Source organism: Echiichthys vipera (genome assembly GCF_963691815.1).
Source record: "Echiichthys vipera genome assembly, chromosome: 15".
In the NCBI taxonomy this organism is placed as follows: Eukaryota; Metazoa; Chordata; class Actinopteri; order Perciformes; family Trachinidae; genus Echiichthys; species Echiichthys vipera.
In genome coordinates, this window is record NC_139840.1 from 8,443,038 (window position 1) to 8,460,918 (window position 17,881).

Sequence of the window (17,881 nt, forward strand, 5' to 3'; positions counted from 1 at the left end):
GAACATTTTCACATTTCACAAAGAGAAACAATGGATGTGATCTTTCCTGCGCTTTCATAGAGCAGATGAAATAGCATTAGAAGGGCCACAAAGAGGCAGAGGGAGCGCTGTTGATGACAGATGGGGAGATGGATATCAATGTGCAGAATACAGTACAAGAAGGATTCACAAAGGGCTACAAATGAAAAAGCATGTCAGGTAAATTATTTTTTTTTTTTACAAAAGGAAAAAACTAGAATAACTGCCTTAAGGTTGTATGCCTCTGCCAACCACTCATGTTACAGTTCACGTCCATGTCTGTCCAGATTTGTATAAAATATGTAATAAAGACTTTGATAGAAAGGTATTAAATTCATTTTTTTGGCAAAAAAACAGGAGAGTAAAGAGGACTGATCGCTCGCTACATGTAGCAACAACAACAATTACCTGGAGCTCAGTATCATATGTGGAAGCGATACAAAATCTAAAACATGCTTCACACACATCTTTAGCCAGGCAGCACAAAAGATCTATACAATCAGCCCAGTTTCAAGACTATTGTCACCGATTCAGTATCTGACCAAATGTCTCTCCTGTTCCTGAGTTTTGGAGTCGGAAAAAAAAAGACAGAATAGCATTTTTGTAGAACATTATGTTGTCACAGTGAAGTTGACCTTTTTGAGTATACACTGTCATCACTTAATCATTTTCTCCTATCAGACATTTGTGTGCCATAATAAGTGTAGGAATTCTCGAGTTATGATAAAAAAAAGTGAGATCACAGTGACCTTGACCTTCAAATTTGAATCAGTTAATCCTAGAATCCAAATGGATGTTTGTGATAAATTTAAAGAAATTCCCTGCAGGTGTTCCTGAGATTCACAAGAAGGGGACGGACGTGAGGTCACATTGACCTTTGACCTCCAAAATCCAATCAAGACGGACGGCCAACCTGAAAACATAAAGCCTTTGGCCACGGCTGTCACTGGTGCGAAGACAAAAAACTAAGTTTCTAGAAGCCTCTTTGGCGGTAAGATGTAAATGCAGAGGCCTCCATCTTGTCATGTTCATGGTCACTATGTGTTTTGACTTTTTCTTGTAAACTTTATTGACACACATTCACCCCTATGTACTTCCAGTCCACCCCCTATATCCATATAGACCCTCCTAAATCCATACACACGCACACATGCTCCTATTACACTTCTGCCCTTACTACAAGCCTGTTTACAATTGAACGCAGCAGATCTGTTGGTGGCAATCTTGGCTGACAGACCAACCGCAACAGACAATAAATAGATGAAAGACTTATGGAGTACAACTTTAAAAAGGCTTTGCCACTGTAGTTCAAATCCACCAAACGGACAGGACATTAATGTCTATTGGCTTTTATAACAATTCAAAAAGCTGGATAAAATATATATTGTGGATTATAGTGTGCATCAAAGTGCTTATTGAGGAGCCTTTTTGCAGTGCTGTGTAACACTACTCCTTTGATTGTTCGTCATATTTTATTCTTTGATTCTAGCAGCACTGACCTTCAATGATTTTGAAGAAAATGGTAATCTTTGGTGAAGACTGGTATTTAAAGCTTCTACCTTCAAAGGGATCAGCCGTAGAGTAAAATATATTCAGCATAAGTGCAAACAGACTATGAGTAAGCCAAATATGGGGATAAATGTAATAATTCACAAAGAAGCCTGCTGTTTAAAAATAAAATGGAATCACACACACACACACAAAGATGCTAACAGAACTGGGATGAATTGGCCAAGGAAAACAGGCCTCTTCAAATAGGTTGCGATGTTGGAAAAGACATCCAGAAAATGGAAGTTTAAACCCCTTTATTTGCGGAACTATCTGTTGGCCGCACTCAGTAGGCAATGGTTACACTAAAAGCACAGAGAATTGCAGGGTGGCCAGGCGCAGAAATCAAATTAAACCAGATGCTCTCAAAGTGAAAAATGCAACAAAGTGTGAATCTCAAGCAGACGTGCACGAGCGGCTGGGAGGGAGTCTCATTTCTGAAACGTTCAAGGAGAATGTCACACTTCCATCTTTGTGGAACATCATAGGCAATATCCACTAAACCCTCATTCCAGCCGATAGAGGTGCCAACAAGAATGGGAAAAGGCCCATATTTATTAATATATACATTTAAATTCAGCTTTTTGGCACAGGGAGAGAACATAGACAGATATTTTTGCTAGTACACAGCAGTAATAGTGAGGGTACATAAAAGAATATTGCCCATGTAGTAAACAGCTCTTATGACTATTCTATAGTCTCTCCCTGGAGTTTTGTTGAGAAAAGGCTAATTGTTTGTTACCCCCATTGGCTCCCTGCAGTGCAAATGCCAGCTGTCTGAGGGAGGCAGTAAAATGTGAGGATCTGTGGCGGACACCCAATCACAACTTGTGCCCTATGACTCAGAATGACATCATTTATTTTCATGAACAACAAGGTGCCTCATCCATTTCAGAGCCTGGTCATGGTCAACTTTGAAGAAAGAGGAAAGAGATATAAAAAACAACCTGTTCTCCTCCCGCCCCACTTAGTCTCAAACGAAACGGGTGCCGCTGAATGGCTGATATCCTTTATAAATCCTTTTGTGCAAATACGGAGGCTATGCATCCATTTTCAAATAGGCCCATAGGCCCATGAATGACAGATGATGAGATGAGCCTATTACCCCAGTCTACTGTGACTGCTAGTTTAGTTTTATTGACCGAGCTGTAAGAGGCTCAGTATCAAAAGCACAAGCACAAATCACAACAAGGAATAACAGGGCAATCTCTTGAAATCCATTTTTTCTTCCTCTTCTTATTTTTTTTTTATACGATTCTCACAAGCTATCACACACTGAGGGCGAAAGTGGGGTGAAAGTACTGAAAATATGACTCTAATATCTCTCCAGTATGGCAGATATTTCTAGTGGAATAGAGTTATAATAATGGCTATGAAAGCATCCCTTGGAGCAGGAAATTACTGAGGTCTATCTTATGCCAGGGCACATAGAATGAGTTCCAGTGAGAGCCAGATTGGTATTCCAAGTGGCGGAAAAATGATCACCTGCCCCGCACTCGCTGATGTAATTGAATAATTTGAATTTGACATTTACATAGAACTATTAGTGATTTTTTGTCATTACAGCATGACATTTGAATAATGTTTTTTAGAAATTATCAGCACATTATTGCCCCTCGTTAATTTGAATGGGCCCTGCATGTACGCTGCTGCAGCTAAAGTGAGGATATGATTTTCCTAAAGCATGACACAAAAACAAATAACGGCATGCTGCAGCCGTCTGTCCTAGAGGGGGCTTCAAATGGTGCACTTAGCCCCTGGGTAGAGCGAGACATTAGTCCTGGATGAAAGGAAACAAATTGGGCATGTCCGGAGCACAACCACTTTACTGCGAGACAAGTGTGTTGGGTGTGTGCATGTACGAGGGGGACAATGTGTGTGTGTGTGTGTGTGTTTTTTAGCGTGTTTAACATCTTGAGTGAGTAAAGGGAGTGTCCGTACACGTGCACGGCAGCGTGGATCTGGTTCCTCAGCATCTTACTGGCAATATGCACAGAACAACAATTTACTTATCAGATCTTCCTCAGGCTTCGCATCGTACGAGTCATTCAGAAAGCCAGGATCTTTATCAGATCCACATCGATTAAGAGCAGAAAAGCCTGGTGCTGGCATACACTTCCATCTCCCTGCTCATCAAACAGAGCCGGGAAGGGGTGGAGGTGGGGGAGAGGGGGGAAAGGACTACTTCTCCAATGATTAGAAACCACCATCAAGTCAATGCGGTTCCTGAGCCTGGGTGCTATCTCATCAGGATGAAACGGCGCTCAGGTGGGGGGGATTTGCTGTTTGGAGAGGGAAAAAAAGAGAAATGCCTCAACTTTCACAGGATGGCATGTAGGCTGTCAGATTCCTCGCTGGAGAACGGCAGCCGAGCCTCGTCACACGCAGGTGCCATCATTTGTAGACAGTACCAAAACAACATGACAACGACAAAGATTAAATTCTGGTCGGAGGGCTGTTTTCATGTAAAGTGTTCCATTCTAGACAGTGAGGCCTGGTATTGCCGTCACTTATCTCTCCATTGCTGTGTGTTATTCACTCTGTTCTGTTTGAGCTGGGCGGGCTGGGAGGCGAGCACATTTGTTTGCCTCTTTCTATTACATCTCTGTGATAGCACATTGAGGCCATTGAGGTAATGACATGGGTTTTACACTTAGGAAATCATTTTTTTTTTATATCCCGCAGAAGCGAGACGTAATGATAGCTTTTGATAACAGACAATCAAAGCTCCATCACCCTCCTAGAGTGCTCCTCTATGCAATCCTCTGGAGGAAGAGAGGGTGAGGAGGGAGGGGGTTAAGAGGGAGCGATGGAGGGAGTAAATGTGTGGGTGGATGGATGGGGGGATAGGAGAAAGAAAGCTAAGACAGAGAAGGGGGCGGGTGGGATAGGAGGGGTGGGGGGGTTAGAGGTGCCAAGGTTTTTGTTCATCAAAAGTCAAACCAGGCCTTGGGGTTGACGCGTGTACACATGTTATAATTGATAGCACTTTAAAGGGCACTGTACATTGACCTCTTGTGTTCTAACATCGCCCTCTACACCCATTATAAAGTCAGAGACAAATGCCCACGTGCTTGGGACACACACACACACACACACACACACACACACACACACACACACTCAAGACACTTTGCCCATGCACCTTGGAGGCGTGGATAATCACAAGGATTTATTGAATGGTGGTGGTCACTCCTCACTCTATCTAAGTCCTTCTTTATAGGCCACATGATAAATGAGACTGCCATGATGGGTGAGGATGAGGGGCGGAGGGGCATACAACACGCTGGATCGAATTGAAACCACAGAATGAGCTCCGGCGCTGGGTTGGGCTCGGCTGCCACCTTGTCTGATGAACCCCCTGAAGCTGTAGGGGTGGAGATGAATGGGTGAACACTTGCCTTCTCACAGCGCTGACTAGAAAGGGAGAGGGAAAACATGAGCGAGAAAGTGAGATAGACCTTACCGGCACAGGGGGACGGTGCATAGCAAAGACTGTCAAGTCATGTGGGTGCTTGTCTTTGTTCATGATCGACCACTCTACTCTACTGTATGCTGCTTTAAAAAAAGCCAACAAGTTCAACTGTGTAAATACAGTGTACAGACTCATATGTCATTTCGGCTCCAATTCCGTTCTTACAGACTTTTTTTTTTTTTGGCTTATAAAATAGTTATGACATCTGCACCAGTTCATATTTGCACATTAGTCCTAGATGTACAGACATCCAGGCAAGACAATCAACTAGATTACATTTGATACCGGAGAACATGTCGCCTGATTGACAGACAAGATCTTAAGATAAGAGTGTCCTTTTTTTTGCTTTATCTCTAAATAGGTATATTTGTCTTCAATGTACATTTGATATTGTACCAGATATATTTGTTATATATGCATATCACACAGGCACACGCACACACACGATAATCCATACTGTGTATTTGCATGGAATCAGTAATTTCATGAATTAATAATGGTTACTAACTCCGATTATGTGTTTTGCAACATAATGAGCAGTACTAACAGTGAGTTAGTACTGTGCTGCCGTGTGCAACACTTTTCTAGTCTTCTAGGACTTTTCTACAAGACGTAAAAACCATTAATAACAATTCATAAGAAGTTGCACTCGTCAATTGCTGTATCAATAAAAAATGATTTAAGAATGGAAATTGAATACATAAAAAACAGGGTATCAAATTTCAGTGGGAAGTCTTCTCTATCGCTGACAATTTAGAAGGATTAAAAGAACAAACCAAGCAAGTCTGCCTCAGGGGCAAAAGGTGAGTCCACCAACCGGATGAAAACAAATGGACAGCCAGTTGATGGAAAGAGCAGCAGCAGCGGAGGTGGAACTGGTTAAATCAATCTTTCATTTCGTTTCCACCGATATGCTGTGTGGTGATTGGGGTCAGAGTGACAGGCAGGAATGACCCGCCCTCCTCCCCTATCTGTCTCAACACATACACATGCTTGCACACCCATACTGTCAGACCAGGCTTTGTCTTTTGTGTTCAGGTTCCTGGGGAAAAAAGCCTGTGGTCAGGGGCTTACACACAGGAAGAACGCAAGCCCTCATTTACAGACGGAGACGCCATCTCTACAGGAGCAGTGGGAGGTTACCAAGGTGATCCTTCAACTTCAACACTCCCCAGATGGCCCGTGTGGCATTGCCATTTGTCGCCAAACACCTGCATGTGTCGGACTCAAATCAGGGTGTTACCCAGAGTGTAAATCAACGTGAAGCACTTGACTTTGTGAAATGGCTGCTATGTTTTTTGAGCCACCTACTTAGGAGATATATGGGATCTAAGATCGAGCTATCTAGGTGGGAAACTACAGGATATAAATCGCAGCCTGCATGACATTCCTGTCCTTGTTGAGGAGGCGACGCAAAAAACGTTCTTGAGTTAGAGTTATACAACCCGACTGAATGAGTGCTTCCTGGACGCCTAAGCAAGGGGAATGCGGCATCTATAATTCAGTAAAAGGATGGAGAAAATCTGTGACAAAAATTACAGCAGATAGACCATGAATAATTAAACACAGAGAATTGAAACATTTAAACCTTGAGAAGCATTTCAGTTCAAATTTAAAAACAGCAGGAAAAAAAGGATCTTGCCGAGTCTGACTTAACTACAGCTATTTATCATTCTCTTGAGGCCAAAGAGGAGAGGATACAAACAACGTCGATGATAATTGTTTGCAGGGAGCTGGAGAGCCAGCTCTAGTGTAAGAAGAGAATAAGTTTACGCGGCTGTCACCAGAGTATCGTTTGTGCACATCTGTTCTCAGAGTCTCAATTCCATCCTGTTTGGGGAATGGGGAGATGGAGTGATGGAGATGAGGCAAATAATAATAATTCAACTCTCTCACTCTGTCTCTCTCCTTTCCATCAGGAGTTGTTTGAAGACATGTCCTTGAGAAGAATGCAATTTGCCTTTTGCGGAGCCAATATCATAGAACACAATTCACCATTCTACTTCTACTAAAAAGGCTTTATTGTGGTCCTCCTGCGGACCTTCCTGCACGCCACAAACTCAATCTTCCCTGTTTTCTCTAACTGACAAAAGAACACAAATTCAATGGGCCTCAAACCAAGGTTTTTCATTCGCTTTACCACGGACATATAAAGCCTATAGGTCGCATGACGGCCAGCTATTGTGGGTGACAAACCGCACCAACGTTATCTGAGATGGTGAAGTAAAGTGGCTTTCTATTCATGCCTTAAGGCAACAATAGCATTAATTAGATACATCAAACCAAGCACACAATATCCTTTAAGACCCAAAAAACCCGATCTGCTGAATCTCAGTTGTAAAAAATAAAGAGAAAGGAACCGTCATCTAGGGTTAGACCTCACTGAGGATATTTGCCCTGTAGACATGCACAAAGCTATTAAGGGGAAGAAATGGCAGTTATAGCTGACAGATCATCATTCTACCTTTGTTAATTAAATGAAAAGGCTTGGAAAGAAAAGCAGGAAGGTAAAATACAGTATATCGACTGGAAATAATGGTTAGCAGGATAACAGCAGCATCCCACACCTTGAAAACTACACATCTTTGAAGAAAATAGAACTGTCAACTGGTACCTCTGCGCGCACATCTGACTGAGTAGACTGATCCACACACACCCACATACACACGCACACACACACAAACACACACATTTCTTCCTGTAGGAAAGGTCGACACAGGTGAAAAGTGACCAGTGAATTTGCCTCCAGTTTTGGTAAAAATTCAATAAACACACTAAAATTATTCAACAAGCATTAGATTTTATGCAAGCAGGACAGAGCCCCAACTGCCCTTACAGTAAGTGGGGTCATTAAATCTTCTTGTCAAATTGAATGGTTAATTCACAAAATGAGAATACATTGGGGTAAAGGCCTTTTAAACTGCAGATGACATTTTTTCAAAGCCCTTTTTGACAGCTGAACAATGGCAAAAAAAGCGAAGGACTTTAGTTTGCAAGGTCTAAAATAGATAACAGTGAAAAAGGCACTGACTTTTCAGTAAAGGCATCACCAGCTGGTTAACTGTACAGTGTATGCTTGTTATAATGCCCACCATGCTTATGCTATATAAGAGGGTACATGTTATTCCAGAGTTTGTGTGTTTTGGAGCAATTTTTATATTGTGTTTATTAGAATGTGTGTATATGAAGTAAATGTGTTCGCCCGAGGTGATTCCTCTGTTTGCACACTAGATGGTAGGTGGGATAAAGGGAGGGCATAAAGGTGAGGCTGTAATCACAATGAGTGTGTGCAGATCACCGTCACTGTGGATGAACCAGCTGGTGTAAAAAATAAATGTACAAATATGACTATGCAGACATTTGTGAATGTAAATCATTCAAGCAACCTACTACACAAACACAGGTGAAGCGTCAAGAGCAAGACTGTGTTATTGGTGAGAGTCATGTTAGAATTTGTATTGAAAAACATTACTTTAACTTACTTTATTAAAGCTTCTGATGCACATACAAACAGAGCAACAAACCCGTTTTGTTGCAGACACTCTGGTGTCCGCCTTGTGCAGCAGACGCTTTAAATAAATATTTGGAATTTCATTTTTTTTGCAGAGAAGGAGCAGCCAATTGTATTTTGATTTTTTTCTTCATATATGATACTTCCATATTAGCACACTGCTCCATTGAGTGTAGCTGCTAAAATATTTTGTATGGATTCCCCAGACACACCAACTCTTGAACTGCACATGCAATGAGAGCTTTCTGAATACACTCTCTGGACTCAGTACAAAACATTTTTTGTGAAGTTGTGTTTAGTAAATGCTTGGTAAAGCCAAAAAATAAATATTAATGAGGGTAAAATGAATGCTTTTTCTGTATACAAGATAAAGTTTGCAAGAATGTTCATGCTGGAAAATCGGCTTAACATTCACTGCGACAACATTCACACTTGCCCTTCAAATTGTCATGTCCCAGCACCAATGTCACTGAGACGAATGATTGTGCTTGGCAAAAATAAAGTGATTCTACCACTACTCCCATTTTCATGTTGCCAGACACTGGCGTCATTCTTATTTGCTTCAAAACAGACCTGGTCTTTCACAAATCAACCAGGAGGCTAAATGCAAATAACAAACCTTGGTGTGGGTGAATATAATTGTGCAGCTCCTCCCTACTCTCCACTGTTGTAAACGAGTGTTTAAGCGAAGGCTGATCCCCTGATTAACAGTCACTCCCCTGTGTTTAATAGCACTCAGCGCAACAGAATGGCCAAGTAAAAACAAACAGATGAGACTACTCCCACGTGGTACCGGAGCACAGATGGAGACAACTTATAGAAGGAGATGTGGACTTGGCAGAGGCTGTAGTTTGAGCAGGTGTTTGGACCCAGCATGGACATGATGTACTTCCATTTTTAAAGCACCCGAGAACCAGCGGGACAGCAAAGGCCACAGAGGGGAGACAGGCTGTTCCTCTGCCATAGAACCTAGTATGAAATGATCCCTGCTGAATTAGAAAGACGCATACATGCATTTGCACCCCTAACTCTGACTCAATCAACTTCAAGTGGTTTTAAAAAAAATGATATTTGATTAAAAGCAGATTACGATGTGAAAATACTGGAGAATACTTTTCCACACAGATCTAAAATACAACTCAGACTGCAGAGAAGTAGTTGTTTGAGGCTTGCTTATCTGCCTTCCTAGTGTGGGCTGGAAACGGTTTCCCAGCGTGAGATGATTTCTCAATAGTGTTGCTGTAATACAGGGCACCCTGCTGTGATTCTAGGGCACCACCTGATAAAACAGTGTCTTCCTTCAAGTTGCACTTACCAAGCGTGGGGAACTCTGAAGTGGTAAGCAACTTCACACAGACACCCAAATTTCACATGGAAGAGGGGTATGGTTAACAAACGCTTTTCTCATTTTGGCAAGTAGGGAATGGGGAATACAACAAATGTTATCGAGCTGTGAAATTCGACATCGATGGACGAAAGATATGAGGATATGCAAAGGCGTAATGTTTTTTGAATCGTTCTGCAAACCCTTGAAACCCACAAATAACCACCTGGAGTAACAGCAGAGCCTTGGATAGGACATTCCTTTCATGTTCGCTAGGAAATGAAAGTGTTTCACGGAAAGGAAAACCTTCCAAAGCTCCCCCATTTTTTCCCTCCTGCTTCCGAATTGTATTGGTGGCGCCGTGCATTATATATTCCCTATTTTACAGAAGATTGAATTAAAACATCCTTTGTCATCAGAAACATTGCTCCGTTTGCGAAGTGACCAAGGCATGGCTATGAATAATTATGTGAGAGACAGTGTTCTAGAGTGGCCACAGATTTTCATTAGCGCCACCAGACAGCAGTGTAGGGAGAAGGGGAGCGAGCCTCTGGGGCTGCCTGTATCAACAGTGATGTATCACACAGCCCTGTGAGTCTTAACCGTTCAATTAGGAGCTCTGCTGAGGCCCAGCCTGTCAGTGGGAAAGACCAGCAGAGTGCCGGACAAGATCAAGAGCTGCTTCCTGAAACACACTTCAGGAGCCGGGGCCATCAATCTCCGCGACTGTGACCGGCAGGGTGGCCAGGGGGCAGGACCCCCACAGAAGCCGAGCCTGGCTCAGAGGGCTGCACAGGTAGGGCCATTCATCCCTATCGGACAGACTTAGAATGAATAAGCTCATGACCTTCACAGTGGGGAGAGGGGGTTACACCCTGGGCAGGGGAAGGAGAAAAATCTCATTTTCATCAGCATTTCTCTGGACACCAAACAGGAAAATGCTGAGGCTATAGGCTCGTTTTGTTCCCTGAGTTGGCATCGGAGTACAGCATGGGAATTTAGCTGGTTAATGTTGTGAGAAGGGCATCATCAGGCATTCTCAAAGTGTTTATGTACATGTTTGAATGCACACAGCATAGCAGCAATATAATGATCCAAATTTAAAGTGCCACTCTGCCTCACACATGATATCAATCTGTGTTGCTGTTGAATTAAAAAGCTTGCATTGACTTTGGAATGAGAATTACACTGAATAACCAAGTAGTTATAAAGTTAACCATGTGGCAGAGCAGTTTTCAGCTATATGTCTGGAGCCATCAATAAATCATGTCAATTACGGTGACACACAGCTGTTCCCAATAGCAGGGAAGTTGAAAGAGTTGACTTCAACTTGTTATCATTCTACTTGTCCATAGGTGTAACCAGTTTGTCTATTATATGTAATGCTGTATGCAAGTATGCAGAGCTTGAATTGATCCAGGTGTTCAGGTAGAGTACATTACAATTTATGTCAATATGCCACAAATCTTAATAAAAGATCTGTAGGTGGAAACAATGGCTTTGCCTAATTGTATAGCTATTATAGCATACTATGAGTCCTTACTATAGTTGATTGGTGAGGACTGTTGATATAGTGCATCATAATGTGTGTTTATGAGTAGAGTCATGCATTATAAATGCACTACAATGCACTATGGAATGCCCTGATAATGCACTGTAGATGTGGTCTTTATAGAAAGTGTTAACAAAAACTAATAACCAAGGTGAAAGAAGCAATGATATATGTCGGGTAGTTGTGAGCTGCAGCTATTGGCTTATAGGCTTTAGAGGAAACACAATGGAGCTTTACCAACAATGGAGACCTGATGGCTATGTATTGTATGCAGAGGGTGATTTGTAAAATCAGGAATCTTTTTTTAAATGTTTTGTTTGTAACAGTAAATTGTGGATGGTGCAAACTAAAATGAAAAAAGCACAAGGAAATAATAATAATAATAATAATAATAATAATAATAATAATAATAATATAAATACAAAATGGAAATGTGTGTAAATTTGAACTGCTTTGTCATAATTTGCTCTACTTTTTTATCTTCTGATGGCATCCTCAGTTTCACAATTGTAACAGATTTTGTAACAGATATCAAAAGCTCCAAATACCACTCTTCCCTGTGCATCCTCTCTGATGTGTAATTGACAAGTCATTAATTATAAAACTTGAGTTGAGAGAGGGCTACTTGCCAACTCCTGTGTTGTGTTGCAGGTCTATAGCAGGTGTTATCTGACTGGATTGTCTACATTAAAACTTTGGAGAAACATATTCAGAGTGAGAAAGAAAAAAAATCCAAATCAAATCTAGAACACACAACCGGTTGTTGTCATGTAACCTTCATGCTGTACTGTACGTGCTATGGTAAAGTACATGCGTTGACATAGCAAACTTAGCCATATGGATTCGGTATGCCCTGAAACTGTTTGACATATGTAGGTGTCCTTAAAGCTCAGTTTAAAAGACCTAATAAACCTTGGAACTTTGATAACTAAGCTCTCACTACGTGAAGAAGTGTAGGTTCAACTTAAAAACACACAATCACCCCTTGCTGGATATTTCTCATTTGAAAATAAATGCATGAATGACATGGGGGCTTCTATATAGTTCTAGTTCGGTGTGGTCTACTTGTGTGTGTGATACTTTAGATGGTTTAGATACTGTACGGTACTCATGGTAAACGACATACACATCTACAACATGATGTATGAATTGTTTTTTTAAGCCCGACCATGTGACACTGTGACACAACATTATGTATAATTTTGGTAATTTTGACCTCACCAGCACATCTGGTCCTGGCTCTCAGTGGGGGTCCGGGGGCTCCGGTGCCTCCCTCCAGAGGTCTGGTCAGCAGAACACTGATCTCATACTCTGTGTCTGGATCCAGATGGCCGATCTTGTGTGTGGTCTTGTCTACGGGCTGCAGGTCGTACATAGTGCCGGACACAGTGCGGTATTCCACCTCCCTGTCGATGATCGGGCCGTCCCCATTGATGGAGTTGGCGTTGAGCTGGATCCAAAGGTAAGTAGCACCGACAGCAGTCAGCTGGGGTGGTGCAATGGGCACAGGGGGCTCTATGGAAAGAAAAGGTTTGTGATTGATTGTTAAATAAACATATAACAGTGAAATGGCGGAACGTCTTAACAATACAGTTAACAATTATGTGTTTTTAATTTGAAGAAAAAGCACAGACATCCCAACAAAAAAAGTTTCTACGAAGCAGACAAAACGCTAAAAATCAATTTCTTCTTTAAAGCAATCAACTACAGCGACCTTCCTTGTGAAGCGCATGAAGAATATATTCATTTTTCACAATAATCAAGGTGTTCAAGAAGAGTCACGTAACAATCAATAGTTCCAGCTTGGTAGGGAAACCTTGGCAATTGCAGCTACTATTGAACAACATATTGATTTCAATCAAAGGACTTTTATGAAAAGACCTACTGTAGTTGTCATCCCTCTTGTCTGATCCAGAAGCTGATTTAATCTCAACTCATGACTGTTGTGGAATTTTTAAATTCTATTCAAAGCTTATAATCATTGATTGGAAAGCTTGAACGCAACTCTACAGTTTGGCCTCTATGCTGGCTTACGTTTACAACACAATTCAGTCTCCTCGAAATGACTTTGTTTTGCTATGTGCAGATATTGAAATAAGCAAATTAAATATTATAATCTTAATATTGAAAAATGTAATCCTGTCGGTATGACTTTTCCACCAAAACATAACTGCTAATACAAAAGATCTGAGAATACTGTACACGGGATGCTGGTTTTGGATGTGCAAATTTCATGTCTTCTTGTGAAGTCATAGAAAGTCATTTTATGTGCACAAATCTCTTTAGCTGTTCAGTTAAAGTGCTATGGAGCACTACAGCTTGCACATGCAAGTGACTCAGTACGCATATCTGACACACAGTAACCTGCAAGACGACTACAACATGGTATGTAAACAATGCTGACTTGTACTTGTTTTATGAGAAAGGAAATGCATGTTACATATTTTTTTAGACCCATAGAGTGTATATGAAGATGGAGGCCTTGACAGCTCTCCAAAAATTAAGCCAAAACATCTCAAACACACCTGGTGGCTGGCTGCCGATGGGACATTGGCCTAACTAAGAAGTACAACTCAAATAAAAATTGTGTCTGACATTTTAGATAGTTCTGATCATGTTTGTTCAAGCGTTAATTGTTGTGATAAGATTGGTTCTAAATAATTATTTGATGCAATAAAGATGAGGTTAAACGTCATAATTGAGAGCTGTGTTTGAACGTGATTGGTTGGACTGGTGTATGGATGGGACTCAGAACCTGTTTCCTACTGCGCAGACTACGGCTCTAAAATAACAAGACGGCGGTGCCTGTTTCCAGGATATTTGGGCTTCACAACAATGCGTTTTGGTGACCAACACTGAATGAAAACATACCTTTGGTTCATTTTCAATAACACTACACAGGTTCCCTTTAAAGAGACCTGTTAAGTAGTGGTGGTCTTTTACTTAAGTAAAAGTATCAATAGCACACAGTAAAATTAAAAATGTTACTCAAGGAAAAATATGCATCATCATAATTAGCAAAATGTGCTCAATGCAGAGTGGTATACTGTTATGCATTATTATCATATACTGTATGAGATTAATATTACAAATGCATTAAAAAAGCATTTTCATGTTGTAACTCGTAACATAACTGTTAAATATGGTTGGTTGGTTTTAATCTATAACAGTGCATCATATTTGCATTCAAAACATTGGTGGAGCGGACTAAAAAAATCAATATTTCACACTAAATCGTAGTTGATAGGAATTAAAGATGGAGTTTGCAGCTTTAATGCTGTACACTTTTTGTCAAATTCAGCAAATATCTCCGCCCGGTCCGCTTGCTGTTGGTTCTGTGTGCATTCTAAAAAAAAAAAAAAGATGTGGTACACAATCCTGGCTCTGTAAATGGGAAACAAACAAAGAGGCTTGGACCAAGTCACGCAATGGTATTCCGTTTGTGCTCGTACAGTACACAAGACAGGGGAAAGGCCGAGGTCTATAAAGAGAAAAGCGGTAGGAGCGAGAGGGACAGTAAAAAAGAAGCACTGATGGGAGGGGTGTATTTGTTTGGGCGTTCAAATATCAACAGTCTTTCCCCAGAATCGTTAACTCCATCCACAGTGACGACAGTACCTGAGTAAATGTACTTGCATTTCAGTTTTGCTGTTCAAATGCCAGGCAAGAGTTGACAAAGAGTGACATTCTGCCATTTAATCGATGTTCCAGACAGATAAATAATTAAATTCAAACAGTTTACAGGGTTTTGTCATCAGCCAACCTTGCAGCCATTGTGTCAACCAGATTCACCATACAAATGTAGGTCTTTCAAAGTTACGAGTCCTTTACAAAAGGTACATAATTACAACAGATGATGGTATTTTTAAATGATAGGAAATTGCAGTCCTCGGTTGAAAAAAAAACGATAAACATTTCCACAGACTATTCTACACACATTTCTCTCCAGCACAAAACGGCAAAGAAGATGGTGCTGGCCACCACAGTCTGATAGAATTTCCATAGCATCCTGTTGTAGATGTTGAAGCCATGACCTCCTCTCTTTTAATGGATACAGGGGTCAGAGAAGACTGAGGCCTGCGCTAGTCCACAATCAGCTCCAGGTAGGTCAGCATGCACCACTCCACTGTTCACTTATCCACTAACACACCCCACAATGGATGTTCGCTGTTATGTCACCAATATTGCTCTAATCTTGCTTTAACTTTGTGCCATTTCTGGTTTGATGAGACTTGGAAATGTCAAGACAACAATTGACGAGAGAGGTGTTATTTTAAACTTCTAACATCAAGCAGAAACGTTCCTACACTTTCACCTTCAGTTTTCAAAGTCACATTTGACAAAAATGTGTGTTCTAGTTTCGATTTGAAAATAGGGACATCTTCACCATCTCACCATCATGTCTTTCATGTCTCCTGGTGCAAGCAAAAAAACGCCATTGTCAACAAAGAGCTATGACCCACAGCCAAGGCATTGCTTAGCAGTCTACCCTTGTCACATACTACAATGGTTACACATCCCAGAGGACACGGTGAGTAGCTCTAATGAGCAAACACATGTTACAGAATAATTCCATTAGTTGTCTGGCTGCTTCTTGTGGAGTTGTCATGGAGAGGGAGAAGTCTCCAGGCACATTAGGGCTGAGGTGTCCTACAGAGAATTGGAGGCTCTCCCTCAGCAGATGGTTACCCTACAGTGACCTCAGTCGTAGGTCCCTAAACTCCCACTAATCCAAGCTCCCAGTGTTGCAGTCAAACATCACCTAAAACGAACCAGCTAATCCAGCAGGTCTTCTCCTGGACTTACACGCAGTGCACCAGTCTGGGAGTTGGAGCAGACAAAAAGGATAAGGTCATCCAAAATCTGGCTTCACCCATTGGCTTGTTTTGATGGTCTTTTGTGTTATGCTCTCATGTCTTAAAGGGAGTTTAACTGAGTTAAGTGGCAATATGCTCAGATTAATTTAAACAACAGAAGGTAGCACAGGCTCATGGTGTAATGCCATCCCTTATAGTACAATGGTGCTCTAAAAATACAGGTGTTGTAATGGTGTTTGACATTTGTCATATTTCAAAACATGAAATGAGACTAAAATGTATAAAGTGTGTTTCCCAATGTTGGTTTCAGAGTACAGAGACCTGAGGTTTTCTTGTAGTTGTTGGCTTTTATTTTTTTTCCCATCTTGAGAAAAGCAGGACCTCTTTGAATGATTAGAAGGACAGATGTAATTGATTTTATTGCTATTGATATAGTAGTGTCTTTATTAATTACCTACCAAATTAAAAGTAAGGACTTTGTAAAAGAACTTACTCAAAGTACAACTAAGAAATATCAGTCCTTTTTTAATAAAAATAAAAACAGTCCTTCTACATAGGAGGCAGGTGTCATGTAGGTTGTTGGAAGATTGTAGTACATACTCATTCTATGATAACACCTTGTGATGCAAAGTGACAACCTTTCTCGCTGGTGACTCAGACTTGCCTGATTCCCAGGGTGAGAAATGTATCATTTCAACTAACTAAAGTTGAACACTAACACTAAAGTTATGATACCGCATCTTCTGATTATCTAGTTTTATCGGGGATCACCTATCATACTGTGGAATAAAAAAAAGCTCAAAATTTCAAGCAAGAGTACTTAGATAATTTAATCAATCATCCTCTTCTATAGAGATTTGTTTTTCATGAAATGTAATGCACAGATGCCACTGATGCCATTTAATCCTGAGTTTCCAGTTATCACTCTGGACTATTTATATAACAATATGACTAAGCAGCATGATGTATTATAGCAATAAGTATTTCATCTAACTTTGAAAAGTTCCTGCTGCACAAAAGCAACGGCAGCTTACAGTGATGAAATAGTTCCTGTAGGTGCAGTAATCCTCTGTTCAACAGCCATAGCAAACACACTGAAAATAACGGATTACCAGTGTGAAATACTCAAGTGCTGGAACACTTTAGCATATTAACAACTCAATTCCCACTGTTTAAGCCTCACGAAGCAGCTTCACAGCAGCGGAGGCCATGAAAGGGCTCCGAACTTAGCTCCGTGCTGGCTGGAGCTGGGTGAGAGCGCGCAGATGACAGTGGCGGCCATACGTGGGGGTCAGTGAGCAGCTGTTGTCATGATGTTGACCAAACAGGCAAACGGCCTGGCGACAGCTGCGTCCTCCTCTACCACAGCACCTGCCTGCCTGCCAGAATGCGGTCACACAGATGCACATGCGACGAAAGAATGGTCCCACTGGCATGCACATGGACCGAATGGAAAAGACATACTATGAACCATCATACTAGGTCTGCGACTGTTTATAAAATGTCAGAAAGATTGCGAAAAATGCTGGATATTTCCCAGAGGCCAAGGTGGTGACTTGACATTGCTTGTTTTGTTAAAGCAACTGTCTAAAAACCTTAATTTAAAATAATGTGACCGAGAAAAACAGCAAATCGT

General features: G+C 41.1%; 1 protein-coding gene across 1 annotated transcript in view; it reads right to left on the minus strand.

Annotated features, from left to right (window-relative positions):
- LOC310957783 (receptor-type tyrosine-protein phosphatase mu) overlaps positions 1 to 17,881 on the minus strand; it is a gene marked incomplete at its 5' end in the record, with an annotated part of 160,805 nt that overhangs the window by 78,119 nt on the left and 64,805 nt on the right. The window contains one exon of the mRNA XM_083928513.1: positions 12,650 to 12,943. Within this exon, the coding sequence (XP_083784639.1) occupies positions 12,650 to 12,943 (294 nt within the window). The remainder of the gene's footprint in view (positions 1 to 12,649; positions 12,944 to 17,881) is intronic.